The sequence below is a fragment of the Pteropus medius genome, unplaced genomic scaffold, assembly GCF_902729225.1.
Source record: "Pteropus medius unplaced genomic scaffold, Ma_sr-lr_union100, whole genome shotgun sequence".
Lineage (NCBI taxonomy): Eukaryota > Metazoa > Chordata > Mammalia > Chiroptera > Pteropodidae > Pteropus > Pteropus medius.
The window spans coordinates 40,422,432-40,442,532 of NW_024340849.1; the positions used below are offsets into that span (position 1 = coordinate 40,422,432).

The 20,101-nt window shown below is 40.7% G+C and overlaps 1 protein-coding gene across 1 annotated transcript in view; it reads right to left on the bottom strand.

Moving 5' to 3' along the window:
• The window catches only part of COLEC12 (collectin subfamily member 12), a 173,671-nt gene extending 160,829 nt beyond the window's left edge, over window positions 1-12,842 (bottom strand). The window contains exon 1 of the mRNA XM_039844938.1: window positions 12,659-12,842. Coding sequence (XP_039700872.1) covers window positions 12,659-12,665 — 7 coding nt within the window. The 5' untranslated portion in view covers window positions 12,666-12,842. The remainder of the gene's footprint in view (window positions 1-12,658) is intronic.
• Between the last annotated feature and the right edge of the window lie 7,259 nt (window positions 12,843-20,101).

Genomic DNA, 20,101 nt, shown 5'->3' on the forward strand with positions numbered 1-20,101 from the left:
AAACGATGGTCGCTGATCTCGCAGACCCAAGAAACTAAACTTTGTGCTAGCAACAGAGAAAACTAAGAAGCAATGCTTTATACCGCAGAATTCTGAAAAGGCTTAGGAATTTGGGACACAGGTCATTCCAAAAGGAGAATAAAGGTGAGGCTAAAATAGGAGAACTGGTTGAACATCTGTTTAAGAAGCGTTTGACTATATTAATAATAATAATAATAATATAATAATAACAAAAGATAGATAATAACTGCTAGTGAGGATATGTAGAAACTAGAACCCTCATACGCTGTTTGTGGAAATGTAAAATGATGCAGTCATGTTGGAAAACAGTCTGGTAGTTCCTCAAAAAGGTTAAACATTTCTGCTCCTAGGTAGAGACCCAAGAGAAATGAAACCATATGTCCACGCAAAGACTTGTACACAAATGTCTGTAGCAATATTATTCATAATAGTCAAGAAGTAGAAACATCCCACATGTCCATGAACTAATTAATGGATAAATAAATTACGGTACTTCTATATAATGGAATATAATTCAGCAACAAAAAAGTACTGATAGATGCTACAACATGGATGAATCTTGAAAACACTATGCTAAGTGAAAGAGGCCAGTCACAAAAGACCACATATTTTATGATTCCATTTATATGAAATGTCTACATTAGGCAAATTCATAGAGACAGAAAGCAGATTAAAGGTTGCCTAGGGCTGATGGTTTTGGGAGAAAAGGGGGGTCACTGCTAATGGGTATGGGGTTCCTTTTTGGGGTGATGACAATGTTCTAAAATTAATTGTAATGATGGTTGCAAAACCTGTAAATATATATTAAAAAGACCTACTGAATTGCACACTTTAAATGAGTGATTATGTAGTATGTGAAAAACAAAAGCAATTGAACCTCTCTGGTCCCCCACAGAACTGGTTGACTGTCTCTCCCTGTCCACAGCAGAAGATTGAAGGTTTATTATTCAGAGAAATTAAAACAAAAGTTCTGTTGTGATACCAAGAATAGCTGAGATAAGAACTATAACAGAATCAGAGAAAAAGGCGAGAGTTTACACCATGAATGTTCAGACACTTGGTCCTCTTCTCACACTCAGTCGGCTAAACTACACCCTCGAGGCCAAAGATTGGAAGGTGTTTCCTGAGAAATCTGACCAGTTTTAAAAAAAAAGATAAACTAATGATTCTGGTTCCAAGAGGTCTCCACTGGAACAGCCCAACCAGATCAGCCTAAAATGACTGTCATGGTTCACAAAAGCCACCAAAACAAAAAAGTTCTAATTAACCTTTATAATTCTCTGCTCTTATATATGAGAATACAGTCAAGGATCTGACACAACCTCTAATATGAAAAGACAAAGATGAAAATAAAGAAAGCAGATAAAGCCATTTGGAGGAAACACACATTTTGCAGGATGGTAAAAATTTCAAAAAATATCCAAATCCTATTATCAGTATCCTTCTAGAGATCATATGTATCCATAAAATAATAGCAGATGACATAAAAAAGTAATCATCGAAGAAAAAAAGAACTCTTAGAAATTAAAAATATGATCATAGAAATAAAAGTGTAATAGAAGAATTAGAATATATAGTTGAAATATTCCAGAACGTAGGGAAAAAGGCAAAGTAAAGACAAGAAAAAAAAATTAGAGAATCAATCCAGGGGGTCCAATATTCAAACACCAGGAATAAGAACAGAAGGAGAGAAGCATTAGAGGAATAATTCAACAACATCTTCCAGTACCAAAGGATATGATTCTCCAGAATGAAAGGGCCCATCACTTCTCAGCACAAAGAAAGGAAAGAGATCTACTCCAAGACAAATCATCATAAAATTTCATAACACCGAGAACAAAAAAGATCTTAAAAGCCTCCAGACAGAAAATGAAGATTACTTACAAGAATAAATTTTAAAAAGGCTTCACATATCTCAACAGCAAAATTGCAGCTGAAAGAAAATAAATCAGAGTTTCAAAATTCTAAAGCTAAATTCTTTCCAACAGAAATCTCTCAACTAAATGAATAGGTAACAGAAAGATCTTTTCAGACTTGCAGATTCTCCAAAAGTGTACCTCTCATGCACACTTTTCTCAGGGAGTTATTGGTGAATGCACACCACGAAAATAGGGACAAAGAAAAATGTGTATGTGTGTGTGCATGCGTGCATATATACACCTTAACCTAACTCTCACCCTGAGTAGACCAGAAGTCTCCACGAAAGATTCCTTCAAGAAGATGAAAATCAGAAAATACTTAATATGTTTGAACATTGCAAAGAGGTTTAGGAAAGTGAAAGAGACTTTGGGGATGAATGATGATATACACATACATAGGAAGCTAAACAAACAAAATAAGAGGATTATTAATCCAGAAGAAATGAAACTACACATAAAGAAATATGAGTCAGCTGTGAATAGCACTTACATAGTTGTAATAATGCAAATGCTGAATACTGATCTAATCAAGATTGTGCCATAACTACATTAGGACGATGGAGGTGTCCATGAGGGTTGTCAGGTGGAGGGTGAAAGAACTAAACCCTCATCTGCTCTAAAAGAAAGTCAATATATAATGCCTAAAGTCAAAATAATAATAGTCTGGAAGAATATCATAAGCTTGTCACTTATGGGTCATGATATGGGTCATGGGAGAACATCTGCATAAAGGGCTACTACCAACAGTTCTTTCCGTCCCTCAGTGCAAGTCCATTTTCACTCCTCTTGAATCTGGGAGAGCCGCGTGAATTGCTTTGGCTGAGGGAACATGGCAGAAGTAGCAGTGGGTGATAGTGGGGCTTAGGCTTTAGTAGCCTCTCAGGTTCCGTTTGCACCCACTTGGCAGGCAGCTGCCCTGTGAAATGTCTGCCTGCCTTGCTGGACTAGAGGCCACCTGGAGAGCGAGGATCCCTGGAGAATGAGGGACAATGAAGGGAAGGAGAGAGAGACTGGCCAGCCCTCAGCCATTCCAGCCACCCCACCGATGTTCCAGCCTGGCCAGTGCCTCGGGAAGCAGAGACCAGCCTGGCCCAAATAGTAAAATCATGAAGAAATAAACAATTGTTTTAAGCCACAGGGTTTGGGGATGGTTTGTTAGGCATCAGTAGATAACTGAAAGAAAAATAAATGCCAAAAGAAAACGCTAAAAATGTTCTCAAGTGGTTGCCTCTGGGGAATGGAAAATGATGAAATGATGGTGGGCTGGGCAGGAAACTGCTGTTTTTCATAATAAATCTGTGTTATTATTTGATTCTTTAAACTACGTGCATCTCTAAGTTTGATAAAAATCAAAAATAAAGTAAAGCAAACAAAACAAGGGAATGTGAATGGAAAATAAAAATCAGGTAGACAAAAAGAAAAGAGCCCAGGTCCAACAGAGGCTCACAATCAGAAAAGGTACCCTGCACACCGAAGGGCCAGTGTGCAAAGTCCAAACCGAGGCAATAGAATAAAAAGTTTGGACGTGAGGCCTTAAATACACGGCACAAAGTAGGTTCCGACAAATGCCAAACTGAGGAGAACAAGTTCAGACTTTTTCAGGAGCCAGGCTGAAGGACCGTGGACAGAGGCTAGGCTGAATTTAGACTTCTGTTCAAGCTGGGCTCAGTGCTGCCATCCATGCAAGCATACCCATCAGCTACTCTGTACTCTTCCTACCTTGATGCAGCCCCAGCTCTTGGACAGTCATCACTGTTACAACAAAACAGTGAAGTCCCATCCACTGTTAAAATATATAACTGCTTCCAAACAGCTGGGGAACATCCTCTGCTTTGAGCGTTCCTGCAAGCTGCCCTCAAGTGTCCCAACCACTATTACCTGTTGTGGCAGGCCTGCACCATGAGGAGGGGAGAAGGTGCCTGTGCAGGTGCCTGGTGCCACCTGGATCCCCGAGTCTATGGCCACCCTCCACTGGCCAGTGCTCCATGGAATTGCTTTCACTTGGTTGTCCGTGGAAACTGTGGCCTCCACAATGTGTCGTCTTGGTTGCTAAATATTTTACATATCCCCTTAAATGTTGCTGTGCTCTTCTGGAGGACTTTTCTCATAAGGCCAGAGGCTGATGTAATGATATAGCTTGGGCTTTAGAACTGAAAGAGCTGGGTTTGAAGACTGGCTCAACATAAGCTCATGTCTGCCTCTCAGTCTCCTACAAGATGAAAACAACAATTCCTATCTCACACATTGTCAGGAGGGAAAAGTGAACTGATGAATGGAAACACCTGACACATACCAGGTGCTGAATAAATACGAGGGTTTCTCTGAAGTAAGGGATAGAGGTGCTGATAGTAGCTACTATGCTTTAAGATCCAAAATAAATATCCTAGGACTTGAGTGCTCATGAAATACAGAATAGCTTTAGGTTTGGGTAGAAACTACTTTAATCTTCTAGTTTCAAAAGACACACAGCTTCAGTTGAAGTGAGCATGTGGGGGAGGAAGACAGCAGGAAAGTTTGATTAGCAAACGAGTAATATGAGAGGAGGGTTCAATTTGGGCTGTAGCTAATTGGCACTGAAGTATCCCTTTGATATTGAAGATTTATCTCAATGTATCTGGGGATGTAAAAATTGAAGACAGACTACTTTAACCTTGATTTAACCCTAAGAGCAGTATTGGTAATATCTGTCCTAGTTTTAAAGCTTTACAAATATAAAGCTTCATGTTGCCTCACTGGCATTTCTGAGCCATAGCTGTTAAGTATTCTGCCAGTGAATGAGCTCAGTGTAGTGTAATAAAATATCTGAGGTTCAGGATACTTTTGATGGGATAATTAGATCTGTCCTCCATTCAACAGCTCCAGGTCTTCCCTCCACCCCACCCCAAATGGATAAAGGAATTTGTAGTGATTTAAATATTTATAGATTATTCCAAATATTATAAGAGATTCATTTTGGTTACTCAGCTGCCTTCTGAATTTTATGTTTGCAATAGGATTATTTTTAGGTTCAATGATATAGTTTTTTCAAAAGTCGAAATCATAAAGACATAAATGACTCTAAATACTGGTACAACTTGTAATTCTGATGCTCGTAAAAACAGCAGATTCTTGCTTTTAGAACAAAGAGAGATACAGTACATTTTTCCTTCTGTTATAGTCCAACAAAATTAAGATTTTTAAAATTACTTTTACCCCTAAATTGATAGTAGGGGCTAAACCAGATTTCCCCCAATAGCCAACTTCAACAACTTAAGAAGTAGGAAACAAATATGACATTCAAAACCTTGACCCCAAGATCCGTTATTCATGGGTAATTACAGGGGAAGTGACGTGCCTTCTTTTCTCCTATGAGGGAACTTCTCATCTAATCGCATTGGTTAGGTTAATTATAGGAGAGTAAGGATGAGAATTTGAATCTCCACCTCAAACTTTATAAGGGCCCTAGAAGAGCTTCAAATACATGGGTCATTTGGCAGGAAAAAATAATGCCATCCATTTCACTGGAGGCACACATACAAAAAAAAAAATAAGTGGTCTTTGTTTAAAAAAAAATTAAAAAATAAAAACTTACACATCTGTTTCATTTTGAAGTAACTTAACTTTATGCTTAGGTTGTCCAGGCAATAATGTCAAAGCAATATACTGTAATTAATTATGTGATGCACCAAAATGGAGCTGAGGAGACAAAGTTTGAGAAAACTTATGAATTTGATTTTCTCTCACTTCTCACACTGAAATAACATACTTGAAAGTTTCAGAGTGGCCCTCATGCACCATTTGCCTCTTTAATTATTATAACACTACTATTAAAATAACGTAATTTGAAATGTGAAATATAATTCAAATTAATGAATCAGCTCAAATCTCTTCTCAAAATGAAAATATCCCTGTCTTCAGCCAGCTTGGCCTCTCCTCCTGGTTCCTCCAGCCACATTTGTCTGAACCTCAAAGAGGGCACATTTGACCTTTTACCTTGGATTCCGGTTTCTGCCTAAGTGTTATCCTGCCTACGAGACTGCAAGCTCCTTGAGGACAGAGGCTATACATGTAATAAACATTTGAATATATTTAAGTAATATACTAAATTAAGAATAAATGAAAGCTAGTTAGGACTTGGTGGCCCAATTGTAAATAATAAATAAAACATAAGTATAACAGCTTAATGGAAAATTCATACTACCAATAAAATAGACATGATGTCAAGTAGTAAAAAAAAATAAATACATCTGTCCTAAAACTTATTTAGAAACGAATTTGTTTTGTTTTTATTCCTTCATGTCATATCCTTAGCAGATAAAACTGGACACTGGATTTGAGATACAAATCTTTAAAAATATTATGTCATCATCAGTAAGCACCTCAATAATAGTGCTCCTGGAAAAATCAGTGTTCCTTGGTATGTTAAATGTATTATATAGTTACCAGTTTTCTATCACTATCATTAACAAATGAGAAAATTGGACCATTTCACTATAATTACAAACTTCACTATAAACATGGCCCCTGAAGTATGGCTGATTTTTGACTACATTACGATGATGACAATAATACAAGTGATGGCAGATGGAGATGGACCAGGGCCAACACTGTTCCCTCCTATCCCTGAGGTCAGTGTTTAACATATTTGTAATTTGAAAATTGCTTTCATTTCAAACTGAGCTTTTGCCGGGATAAGCTACATCACTTGGTTAACTTACCATAAATGATTCACAATTGGCCATTATGTTACTGCTTGAAGTAAGCAGCAGGTTATAACAACACAGTATTACAATAACTAAAATGTCTTGAGTTCTCATTAAGTGCCAGACATCATTCCAAATGACTGACCTACACTAACCTACTTACTATTCAAAATAACTCTATCTGGTAGATGCCATTATTATCTTTCATTTGAGATAGGGAACCTAGGGGCCCTGAGAGGTTAAGTAATCTGTATGTGGTCAACAGGCCCTCTGGTTTTAGAGCCCACACTCCTTGCCATCACACTAAAATCACCAGGTTCAATACTGGGATCAGTACATAAGATTACATTTTATGAAATGGTTATATTTTAAAGTATATATTATCAGCTATAAAGTTGGACTATTTCACTTCTGAATAACAAATTGTTATATAAATATCAGCTAGTTTGCTAACATTTCTATGTCATAAGGAAGTGACTGAAGCCAAAAGAAGTTTGGCTACTTCCACAGAACCAACAAGTTAGTTTTGCATGAAGAATGTCAAATGTCCAACCTCTCAGGCTACTGAATGTGACTTCATGTGACACTGAGTTATATTCCCAAGCCATTCAGCAAGCATGAGGAAATGATATTTAATATATCCAAATCCAACCAATTTATTTAATTTTTAAATCTCCCATGTTGAAAAACATTTCTTTTATATTTTTGAGAATATTAATTGAATATTCCTGATAAATTCAGGGGTTAAGAGACTTCCTAGGATCTGTTTGGATTTTAATTTGGGATAACTAATTTCTGCTTACATTGGCTTTCACTGCTATGCAATTACAAAGGCCCCTTAAACAACTGGAAGGACCTTTTCAAGGTACTGTATTGGTTTAGGCTCTTCAAATCACTGCTTGATAGAAAAGTTACCTCCCTCAAGCTTTGAATGGCTAATGTGCTTACAAACTGTGTTGTCAGCAGTAAAGAAATAAATATTTTCTATGAAGAATGCCTATACTTCCATATCCCTTGTTTAAGATATTTATAATTATTTTTTATTTTATTTTATTTTTACTGGTTACCCACTGGTGGTTACAGTCTGTTACTGAAAATGGCACTTCTGACAATGTTTCATTGTCTCATTGTAAACCTGTCAGCAAGAGTGGTGAAGGGGCTGTTTATAGAGTTGATAGCTTCAGTGGGCCATCTATATTCATTCAGTCATAAGCAAAACTTCCCAGAAGATAAACTCTACGTATGGCAGCAACCGTGGAATCTCCTTTATCTTTGCAAGAGCTCCAGTCTAGAGTCTCCTCTAGTGGCTGACTGAAGAGCACATCAATTTTTTCAGAACTTTGATGCAAGGTTATTCTAGGTCTGACAGTAAGAGCTTCTCTGTCTTGCTTACTCAGTATCTAGGAGAGTGTGACACACAGGAGATGCTTACCAAAGAGGTGCTGACTGAGTGGATTATCAGGGGGTGGCTAGGTGTAACATGTGGATTCTGGAATCAGACTGTCTGAGTTTGAACACCAATTTCCCTACTTACTAGCTGGGTGCCCTGAGACAGGTAATTCAACCTCTCTGAGTCTGTGTTTTTCTATCTGTAAAACAGAAGGAATAATAATGCCTAGTATAGCCAATACTCAATAATGTTAGCTATTATAAAGGGAAAAATAATAAGTGGGAATGTTAAGTGACCTATCAGTCAAACCTAAGACACTGTTTGTAAACACAAACCATGGTACAAACCAACCTCATCCCTGGCATTTATCTTCTAACACATGACTCTGCTCCCTGCCTCAAGGCCACAGATGGAAACTCTGGAAGCTGAGAGAGCCTATGCCTTTGGAGTAGCAGAAAGTAAAAAACAGAAAGGGCAGGACTAGCTTGGTGGAACTGACCCCACGGTGCAGGTGGACTCTCTCCATGAATGATTTCATCAGAGCCCTATAATGCTGTCCCCCACCCCCAAACTGCCTGATTCTTTTCATTCTGATTCACTAGCTGAAGCTCCAAAGCATCATGGACACACACTACCAGCAGGAAGGCTAGGCTCTGCCACAGCTCTGGTCTTCCACTCCTGGGGTCTCACCACTTCTTCTACCACAGGGAGACATGTGTGTCAGACTTGCCTTCCTGAGAGACTACCCACATTCTGGGTTGATCCAAGGCAAAACATACTTTTTTCTATCATAAGACTTAAATGTCTATTTTCCTATTTGAAAACTAATACTTCAAGGGCCATTTAACTTTTGGCAGTAGTTGCATCAACTGTTTTGTAGTAATAATTTAACGAGAATAAGTATGAAATCAGAAAATTAGACACCTAGATATGATACAGCTTAAAAGCTATCCTCTGCCAGTTTTTCCCATTCACACCATTATCAAGTGGATGAGCCATATGGTAACAGGGGCTCATGGGAACGACCTTGGGAAACTGCACAGGAGATCACAGAAAAGATCTATACTTAGCAATAATTAAACTTTAGATGAAGAATGTCAAGTATCCCCCCAAAAAAGTCAAAAGTATAATTAGATTGTAAATTTGCCTTCCAGAAGAAGGGCAGCTCCAATTCCCAATCTGTGAAGAGAAAAAAGTCTCATTTTGTTTCCATTTCCCTTTAGAAAGTATGAATCTTTCATGTTAAATGCAGTCAGCTCTTACACGCTTGTTTGCTTATCCCAGTTAAGAACAAGACATTTTAGAGAGACACTGAGAAATCAAGGAAGCTGTGAGTTCCAAAAAACAACAGGAAGTAGAAGTATACTGCTTACTAGAGCATTTAAAAGTATTATTGCCAAATAGTATTTCAGAAATGTTTATACGCAAAGCACAAAAATAAGCAGCTGAACACTGTGTTTTGATGGCACCAACCTTCTCCCTGTGTTAAATTATGACAGTGGTTTGGACCTCTGTGGTCCCATGTGCTGGTGGTTATTTTCAGCCGTCTCTTAGGCAACAAGTGCTGCTGCACTGAAACTCACCAATATTCTCAACTTTCAGAACCAGAAATGTGATTTAGTAATGACACACCTAACTCCAGAGGAGTCAGATTCCTTCATAAAGAATGTGAATATGTTCCAAAACCATGAGATTTATGGTGCAGTACAGCTAATTGAAAATGAAATTGGAAATAAATTAAAACCAACTACATGTTTTAATCAGTTTGGAAAACTTCAAGTATTGCAGCAATGGGGTAAGTAATTTTCTTCTAGAAAATATATAATGATGTCATTATTTTGGTACTTTGAATCCAGGATTGCAGAAAATAAAACAGAGACAGCTATTTGCTGAACGCAACAGATAGGTGACGCTGTGGTTCACGGCAGATATGAAATCACATTTTTAAAACCTGGTTTATTACAAAGGCCATGTCTAAGGTCTAAACACCAGGATTGCAAAGTCAAATAGGTACCTTAAAAAGGCATCTGACTCGCACAGGAGTTACATTTTTGCTTTGGCAAATAAACTTCTATAACTTCAGAGGTGTCTACTAATTTTCCATTTGGCTAAAGAATGTTTTAGATTATTGCTTTAATTTTAAGCATTTACAAGGCTTGTCACTGACTTCTACCATTTAGGAAAATCAAATTCTCATGAAACGGCTTTCTGAAGCATAATGAGTTAATAACTATGTGACATTAATCATAAATCCAAGGAAAACTTTGAGTTGGTTACCTATGGCAAACTGTCAAAATAGCTCTACTTGGTAAAGGTGGCTTTCCTTTTTGGCTAGAAAGGCCCTCTGTGCTTGGCTTCAGAAGCCTTGTGTCCAGTTTCTTGGCCCCACCCCTTCCTGACTGCCCCACCAACTGTGGGTTACTCTCTGAGAGTCTCTTTTCTTCTAGTTGACAGGAGAGGTTACCATATCTGGCCTTCTAGGTCTTTCCTAACAACACAGGGAAACTGGCAAAGCTTATCTTGAGATGCCTACTACCATCCTCCTCGTTGCCAGTTCCTACTTCTTCTAGACTCACTTCCCGCATCTAAAATGTGGAGGTTCAAATGCCTACCTCATAGGGTTGTTGAGAGGGTTAATTGATAGAGTGCTTGTAGACGGTACAGCACAGTGGCTGGCACTTCCTAGGTCCTAAAAAATGATAACTGTCCCCTCCCTTCTCCACCTCACCAACTGGACAAATGAATGCAAACTATATGGCAATAGTTGATAAATAAACCTCTTACAGAACATTTCAATTTAAGAGGTTTTCAAAGTGACTAGTCTACCCAGGGATTCACCAGTCCCTCATCCCCTCTCCCTGACTGGGGCAGAAGGTAAGTGGGGCCTTTTAGGCTGTGGCCAGACCACTGCGGTAAGCAATGAGCCTTCTCCAGAGGGGTCTGCAAGCTGATACTGAATGCAGTGTAAATCTCACAAAAATATGTTTAGGACTTTCAGATGTGTTTTCCATTGCAGATTTGAATTAACACTGAAAAGTACTCAAAGAGCAAAAACAGTCATTTATCCAGTCAAAAGCATAACACTATTTTCAGGGCTTAAGAACCCACACAGGAGCAGATGGAGTGAGTGGCTGCTTATCTTTCCAAGAATTCAAAAACTACTGGCCTCGTGACCAGCAATAAGACTAACCTCTGGCTAAAATTAGGGTAGCTGAGCCCCAGAGTAACTTTTAGCCATGTGTACTTTTTCCTTTCTGGAAGGATCTTTTAATCAGTGCTAGCTAAGGAAAGTGACTGTTTCTTAAAATGTAAATGAGAGAAGAGAAACTGAAATGGAGAGAGCAGAACAGGCACCACTGAGTTTGAAATTCTCTAGCCAGAAAGTTATATCATATCTTTTGTTTCTCTTCCCCTGGAGCGGGCCACGTTTTACCTGTTCAGTCCCCTCCCTTCTCCGGGTCTCCTGAGGTGAAGCAATGCCTCAGAAGAAGAGTTAATTAATTGGTAGGACATTATCGCTCTGGAGTGTTTATCGAGAATTGCCTTTTAGAGAAACTTAGAGCCAAACGTTACTTTTGGAGCCTGTGGAGCTTCCCAGGCATCTCCCTCAGTTAGCAACCCTGGCAAGTCTAAGCTACCGCATCGCGTGGTCTCAGGCAGCTGGAAGCTCGGTCACCGCGGTCAGATGGCATCTCGCACCCAGCCCCCTCATTCAAGTCCAGCCCGCGCGGGGACTGAAACGTGTTTTCCTAGCACAAAACCAAGAACTCGAGTCTTGTGTGAACACCATGCCGGCCCATCCCCAAACGACTGCCCTTGATGCCTCCTCAGTAATTATTTCTCTCTCATATAAATCGGGGTTCTGCTGACAAACTTCTATATTTCCACTAAAGTGAAAGCTGTCCTTTTCCTTGTGATTCTGTTTAAAAGTAAGATAAAATCTGGCACTTCCCTAAACCGTCCTGCAGGGGATACCGTCCAGGGGACGATTAACGGGATGGTTTGTGTCACCCCTAAACACACGTGGGCACACCAACTCCACAGGCCGGCAAATGGAAGGGACGCCGAACAGAGGGCAGTTATTTTCCAGTCAGTAGATCTGATGGAGAAAGATGCCAAACGCACTTCCCGAGCCAGCTGAACTCCGCGGGCACCTAATCATTGCCAGATGTGGGGTGGGCGCACCGAGAACATCCCCGAGTCTCGGAGGAAAAACCCAGCCCGCCGCACATCAACTTCTCCGACGGAGAGACGGCAACAATCGGGAGCAAAGCGGTCTCCAGAAAGCGGGGAGCGCCTCAGAGCGGAAAGCGGACTCTGGGGAATGATGATGCCTCCACTCTCCTCGGCATCTTTTTTCAATTAGAAAGTTGGGAACTGGAATCCATAAACAACGATGTAGGGCTTCAAACTACTTTGCAGAGACACCATGGGAAGCGGAATACTTGCACGCTTCCAAGCCCCAACCTCTCGGTCTCTTGCCGTACCCAACCACGGAGCCCGGAGCGTCCCAAGTGTGCACGCACAACCTCGGCGCCCACTCTCCCTCGCCCTCCACCCCGAGAAAGGTCGCGCAGGAACGCGTCTCCGCCCCCCCTCCCGCGCGCCCCGAAACACTTTTTGCCCTGCCGCCGCTGCCGCCTTACCTTTCATGGTGACTAAGGAGACGCACCGCCTGCCAGGGAGCTCCGCGCCGCCGAGAAGTTCGCGCTGAGCAGCGGTCACTGCGCGCCCATGGCAGCCGCGCCGCGCGTCGGCCGTCTGCGCTCCAGCCCTCCCTCGCCGCCGGCCCGCGCTCCCCGCTCGGCGCTCTGTGCCGCGGGGCGGCCGCGCGCGCCGCTCACCCGGGGCGGGAGGCGCCGCGCCCGCCAGCGCCCCTCCCCCTGGCCCGCCGGGGCGCGCCGGCCCCGCGCCCGCGCCCGCGCCCCTCTCGCGCCCGCCCCGCCCCGCCCTCGGGCCGGCGCTGGCCCTAGCGCAGTCACTTTCTCCCCTTGCCTCTCCTCGCCCTCGCTCTCTCCCGTTCTCTCTTTTCCGGCTTTGGACCAGCCGCGGAACCAAGTCGGAGGAAAGTGCCTCCGGGCAGTCAAGTGTTCTCCCTCGGTTTGCGCAAAGTGTGCTGCTGCTGCTGCTGAGCTTGTTTCTATACCCCAAACTACCTAGAGCGTGGGGTGAGACAGTTGGGGAGCAGTAGTGTCACGGGGTTGACGGGGTAAGGTTGTCCTTTCCTCAAACGGTTCTGGGGCATGGAGGGTTAGAAGATTAAACTAGGGGAGAACGTCCTCGGGGTTCAAAGTTTCTCAGTGCGCTCGTTGACCCCGAAGGAAATGGGGTAGCAAGGAAGCGTGCTCACTGTCACTCCGGGAGAGCTGTCGCTAAATCCGAGGTCACCATTAAACGCTGTCCTGCAGAAGTACGAGCAGGATTGCAACTCTTGGACCTTCCAAGAGACAGAGGCTGAGACCAAAAAACGCTTCAGATTCCCCTTGGTCGGAAAAGTCACAGATGCTTCTACCCACTGCTCTGAAATTGTCAGGTCGACCCTGTCTTATCAAGAAAAGATCCGCTTCATAATAAACTCCTTTCATTGTGGCCCGTTGTTGCCCCACTGTGTTTTTCTTTCCTTTTAGAACCGCACCCCCAACCCCATCAGACCCGATGCTTTATTACTTTGAAACGTAAACTAAGTGGTGAGTGGAGTTGTGGGGAGGAAGATGCCGAAGAATTTTCTTCAATTATGAAATGAAAGATTATCACGCATTTACTAGTACATCGAAAGCAGTACAATTCTGGCTGGGCAGTTGTCACGGCTTTTCAGATTTCATCTCCCGAGGACTTGGTAAAGCGGTGTAATCAATACATTGATTCATTCTAAACAGGGAACTCTGCTCTAGTAAAAAGCAGTGCCAGAAATGAATACATTCTAAAATATTTCACAGACTGTCCATTCCAGAAGCCTCTTTTTTTTTTGAACATAAGGGAAAACTTTTACATGACTAGCAAAGAAAAATACAAAAACTGGCACTCCCCCACCCCACCCCCTGCTTTAGTGGTGGAAACCACAGGGTCCCTGAAGTTTATTCTGGAGACTTGCTTTCGGCTCTCACCAAGGTGCCTGTCTTGCACAGCAGATGAGAGCTTAGGATAGAATTCTCAGCCTAGAGATTACTAACCAACGCTGGATGAAGTAAGTCCATCAGTTTCTTTGAGTAATAGTTTCTCCAACCAAAAAATGGAGAGAATTTTAGGTCCACTATTTGAATTGGAAAAAATAATTAAGAAAATCCCTGAATTATAGATATGGCACCAAAACACAGTCAAGAAAAAATACATTGGATTTTGTCAAAATTAAAAACTTGTGTATAAGAGGTTGCTACTGAAAGAGTGAAAAGGCAACCTACAAAATGGGATTTGCAAATACCCCTAGAAACCCACAGAAAATATCTGCAAACCACATATCTGATAAGGGGTTAATATCCAGAATATACAAAGAACTCCTACAACTCAACAACCAAAAAATCAAACAATCCAATCCAAAAATGGACAAATATTCAAATAGACATTTCTCCAAAGAAGATTTGTAAATGGCCAATAAACATATAGAAAATACTTAATATCACTAATCACTAGAGAAATACAAATCAAAACTATAATGAGATACCACTTCATACCCAGTAGGATAATTATAAAAAATAAAAAATAAACAGAAAATAACAAGTGTTGGCAAGAATGTGGAGCAATTAGAACCTTCGTGCATTGCTGATAAGAATGTAAAATGATGCAGCCAACATAGAAAACAGTATGGTGGTTTCTAAAAATTTAAATATAGAATTACCATATGACCCAGAAATTCCACTTCTGGATATATACCCAAAATAATTGAAAGCAAGGACTCAAACAGATATTTATATATCCATGTTCACAGCAGCATTAGTCACAATAGCTAAAAGGTAGAAGCAAACAAAGTGTCTATCAGTGGATAAATGGATAAACAATGAAATATTATTTAGCTTTAAAAAGAAAGGAAATTCTGACACATGCTACAAAATAGATGGACCTTGAAGGTATTATGTTCAGTGAAAGAAGCCAATCACAAAAGGACAAATATTGTATTATTCCACTTAAGAGTTACCTAGTCAAATTCAAAGAGACAGAAAAGTAGAATGGTGGTTGCCAGGGACTATGGGGAGGAGATGGGGAATTAGTGTTTAATGAGTGCAGGTTTTCAAGCTTGCAAGATAAATAGTTCTGAAGATGGATGGTGGTGATGGTTGCCCAATATTGCGAATGTGCATAATGCCACTGAACTATACACTTAAAATGGTTAAAATAGTACATTTTATATGATGTGTATTTTACACAATACAAATTTTTTTCTAACAGAATTTCTAACAGAAAAAAAACTCCCCACAAAATCCTAAACCTATCATGGTAGCCAGACTAACAGACCTGCTGATGAGAAATAGACTCAGCAACTCTTTAGGGAACAATTCCAAGGAGGATTTCTGGAAAATTGCCTCCTCTCTCAGCCCCACTACCTTCAACACAGAGTGGATTGAGCCCCACAGGTGGGTCTCAAAAGTACCAGCCTGGCTGGCATCTCCTCTGAGCCCCACTCTGAAGTATAAAAGGGCTGCAGGTTGCGGTCACATGATCATCAGTTGACCAAGATTTCTCTGTTAAGAGCTCTAGGAGCAGTAGGAGATTGAGTTGGGACTCGGGGAGGGAAGTGAAAGGCAAAGAATAGGAGAATGAAATGGTCAGAAAGGATTGAGTCAAAGCTGCAAAGATGCCTTGGACTTTTCAGTGGAAATGGGCTATAGGGCCTCCAGGTCACACTCAAACCACCCCGCCTCCAGCAGCACCAGCCATGCCCTGCATTCACATGACTTTTATAAACCTGGAGAGGGCATATTCTCATTTCATCCTCACCCCAATCCTGTGCTAGTATCACCTTTTAACTGATGAAAAAGCCCAATTGCCTTTGTCTTCTCCCTTTCCCTCAATCCCAATCCTGAAGGGGAGTAGAGTTTGGCACCCCTAAATATGCCTTGTGGATATTGATTGTTTTAAGCCGGTTATTTTTTAAGAAATGAAAGATTCAGGGAAGATCTTTGATCTTCCCCCTAACTGCCTAAAAGAATCTGGACAGAGGATCTGCTCCAAGAAGGGAGCTTTCATCATAGATACTCATGGTTTAATATGAACTAAGTGTGATAGACGGGGTGGAACCTAGCAGGGCCCATTGGATCAAAGTCCTCTCTGTGTCCCATTGTTAAAGATGGCCCAGCAAACATCTGTTTACCAAACATTTGGTTTTTTGTCTCCATGTGATTTGCCTTCCTGCCCTTTGAAGTTCCAGCACCCCCTCCCCCAGCCCCTTTCTCCTTAGCTCAAGATGGCATATAAGCTTTAAGTGCTCTATATGTCCACAGGTCCCATATTCTTTTGGAACCTCTGCATGAACATACATAATAAATTTGGCCATTTTCTCCTCTTAATCTGTCTCATGCTAATCTGATTATTATCTCAGCCAGAACTTAGAAAGGTGGGAGGAAATTGATTTTTGCGCCCCTACAATGCTCACCAAACTCTGCTTCCACTACATCCTGCATTTTTCCACTCGCTTTACCTCCCCTGCCTCCCTCGCGTGAAGACCACTGTAGCGCATCAGGAATTTTGCAGAAACCCTCCAAGTGGCCTTTTGTTGCTCCACTCCAGGCTCCAACATGCAGCAGCCAGAGTGGCATCGAAGGACAGATGAGAGATCACTAAAATACTTTGGTCTCTGACCATCTCTGTGCCTCCTCTCTGGCTGGCAGTCAGTACCTCCTAGAGACTGTCAGGGGCACTACCCCCTCCCACTTGCCCACTCATTTCTCTTCCCTTCTTATGCAGCTCCTTTTGCTCCATTTCAGCCAAGCTATTCTGTGTCTCCCCAAATATCATATGCCTATTTCCATCTATGAAGGCTTGTGCCTAACATTTCACCTCAGAAAACACCCTCCTTTCTCCATCATGTCAGTACATTTAGCCATGTCTGCCTTAACAACGCAACTCTTTGTTTAGAAATGGACCCCTTCATCCAGCAAGCAAGACTTACCTGATTATTATATACTAGGCACTGTGCTACATGTTGCTTATAATGCAAAGCTGAGTCAAACAGTTTTTCTTCCAGGAGTCTGGTAGGTGAAACAAGGCTTTTCAGAGAGAATCTACAGTAAAGATTGCAAGTGAGAAATAGTCAATGTCATGAGAGATACAGATAAAGTGCTAGAGAAAGAAGGTAATGACTTTGACTAAGGCAACATAGAAAGCTGCATTCAGACTGGGCCTTAAAGGATGGTTGAGATTCGAATGAACATGGGAAATGCTCAACCTCCAGACCAGTAGGTCGAACAAAGAGGTCTGGAGCCACTTATAACAGAATCACTCAGGGGTATCTTCAGAAAGTGCAGATGGTTGGGCTTCACCTCAGATCTCCACGTTAGAATCTTTCTGGGAGAGGCTGAGATACTTCCCCTGCTGATTTCCATGCTTGTTAAACTTGGAGGATCATCACAGTAGACTAAGAGCTTCTTAAAAGAAGGACCATGTCTTCATCTTTGTAACAACAGCTTCTAGCAATTAACATTCAATGAAAAACCGAATAAACATAAAAGGGATTAACTATGGGGGTAGAGCCTTAAAAATGAAGAGCAGGGAAAGCGAAATGAATGGAATGCCCCTAGAATAGCCATCAATGAATGATACTCCATGCTCTGAAAATCAAGCCTTTGCATATGGCCAGAGAACAGCTTAAGTATGTATGTATGTATGTATGTATGTATGTATGTATGTATGTATGTATGTATTTTTGAGAAGGATATTGGCTTCTACAGCTTGGTCATCTGAGTCACTCCATATTCTCTTCCACACTTGACAGAGAATACACCTTGTTTGCCACAATAGCCATTGTGCTGTTAAGCAAGTCCACTGAAATATTATGATCCTATAAAGAGACTAATGGTGTTGTAATGGACGCCAGGGCCTATGTCCCTAACTTCCAAGATATAATTATGCTTGAGAGCTGTATGAAAAGTTTATTTGAACAATGAAATAACGTTTAGGTCTTGAACAGCTTATGAATTTTGTCAGTGTTTCTATCTTTGGTTCTTAAACTTAAGGTTTTTGAAAGATGACTCTAATCAAGAGCTGCTTTTCCTGTTGGTCCAACAAGCCAATATTTTATTCCAGTTGATGTTTCGCGATTCAGAGTATCAGTCTGAAACTGTTCCTCTAGCTCACGTGGGAGCAGAAAAAGAAAATTTCCTTCCACTTTTCTAAATTTTCCTGGCTGGACTAAAAAAAAAAATTAACATGACAAAGATTAGCAAATGACCAAAATTTACTACGTATGTACATGCAGGGGTTCCATAAGAATGTGAGACCTTAATCTCATCGGGCACTTAAGGCTTATATGCCATCTTGAGCTAAGGAGAAAGGGGCTGGGGGAGGGGGTGCTGGAACTTCAAAGGGCAGGAAGGCAAATCACATGGAGACAGAAAACCAAATGTTTGGTAAACAATGTTTGCTGGGCCATCTTTAACAATGGGACACAGAGAGGACTTTGATCCAATGGGCCCTGCTAGGTTCCACCCCGTCTATCACACTTAGTTCATATTAAACCATGAGTATCTATGATGAAAGCTCCCTTCCTGGAGCAGGTCCTCTGTCCAGATTCTTTTAGGCAGTTAGGGGGAAGATCAAAGATCTTCCCTGAATCTTTCATTTCTTGAAAAATAACCGGCTTAAAACAATCAATATCCAAAAGGCATATTTGGGGATGCCAAACTCTGCTTTCCCCTCACAGACTACAAGGCCACCAGCAACGGGACTGTTTCTGGAGCATCTTTTTAAGTCGAAGGCCAAGAAAAATGAAAATGCGGCCCCTGGATTTCAGCTTGGAGATGTGAATAAGTCGACACATAAGCCGAAATTTCCTCTTCATGACCTGGGAAGGTGACCGGTTGATCTGTTCCAAATCCAAAATGGTAATGATTGCTTTCCTATTAGGCTTCAGATGTATTACATCTGGACATTTCAGACTATTGACCTACATAAAAAGATTTTTAGAATTTATTTTTGCTCTTAATGTGTGTCTTTTGCAGTGACATAGATGAGATGGATTTGCTTTGGTATCATCTTTCATTTGATTTTGTCATTTGTTCTGGTGGAGATGAAGTGTGTTGATATGAGCAAATCCACAATCTGGCAATCAGCAGAATTTGACTCAAGATCCTGTTCTGTTATTAAGTACATGTCTGATTTAGAGCAGGCCTCTAACATCTCTAGCACTAACTAATATTAGTGTAAAACAAAAGGTTTTTAGACTACATCATTTCCAAGATCTTTTTCAGCTCAAAATCTCTAACATGAAATACATATAAATACTATCTGAGTACAGAATACACACACAGAAAATATGAAAGTTGTAAATTTTGACATATTTTGAATATAGATATACATACATATATATGCATTTATATGTATAAATGTATGTATGTCTACATCCAAAAAATGTCTGAATTTCCAACTTTCACAGTGATCAACTACAAGTATATATTTATGTGTATAAATATATATACAAATCAGTAATCTGCTACAAATACACATATGAAAATATATAGACAATATACAAATATGCATATTTGTAACTGATCACTGTGAAAGTTGGAAATTCAGACAAATAAATATATTTATTTGGGCTGATCGCTTTTTTAAATATCAGACTGGCTCAGAGGTACATCTTTGTTTCATGTTGGTATTCCTAGTGCATACTAAGCATTCAGAAAGCATTTGTTGAATGAATAAATGAATGAATGTTCAAATACAATTGAAAAAGATCCAAAAGATAGAGGAGCTGTTTTATGTCTATCAAGTCTCACCTTCCTTTAAAATGAGCCTCTTCCTTATAGTAATAATAGTAGCCATAGCTGATATTTATTGAGTGTCTTTATGTTCTAGACCTATGCTTAACCTTTGATACACATTATGTTTTTTTATCAGATTCAGAAAATACTTGAGACTTCAGGGAAATCACTTAACTTGGA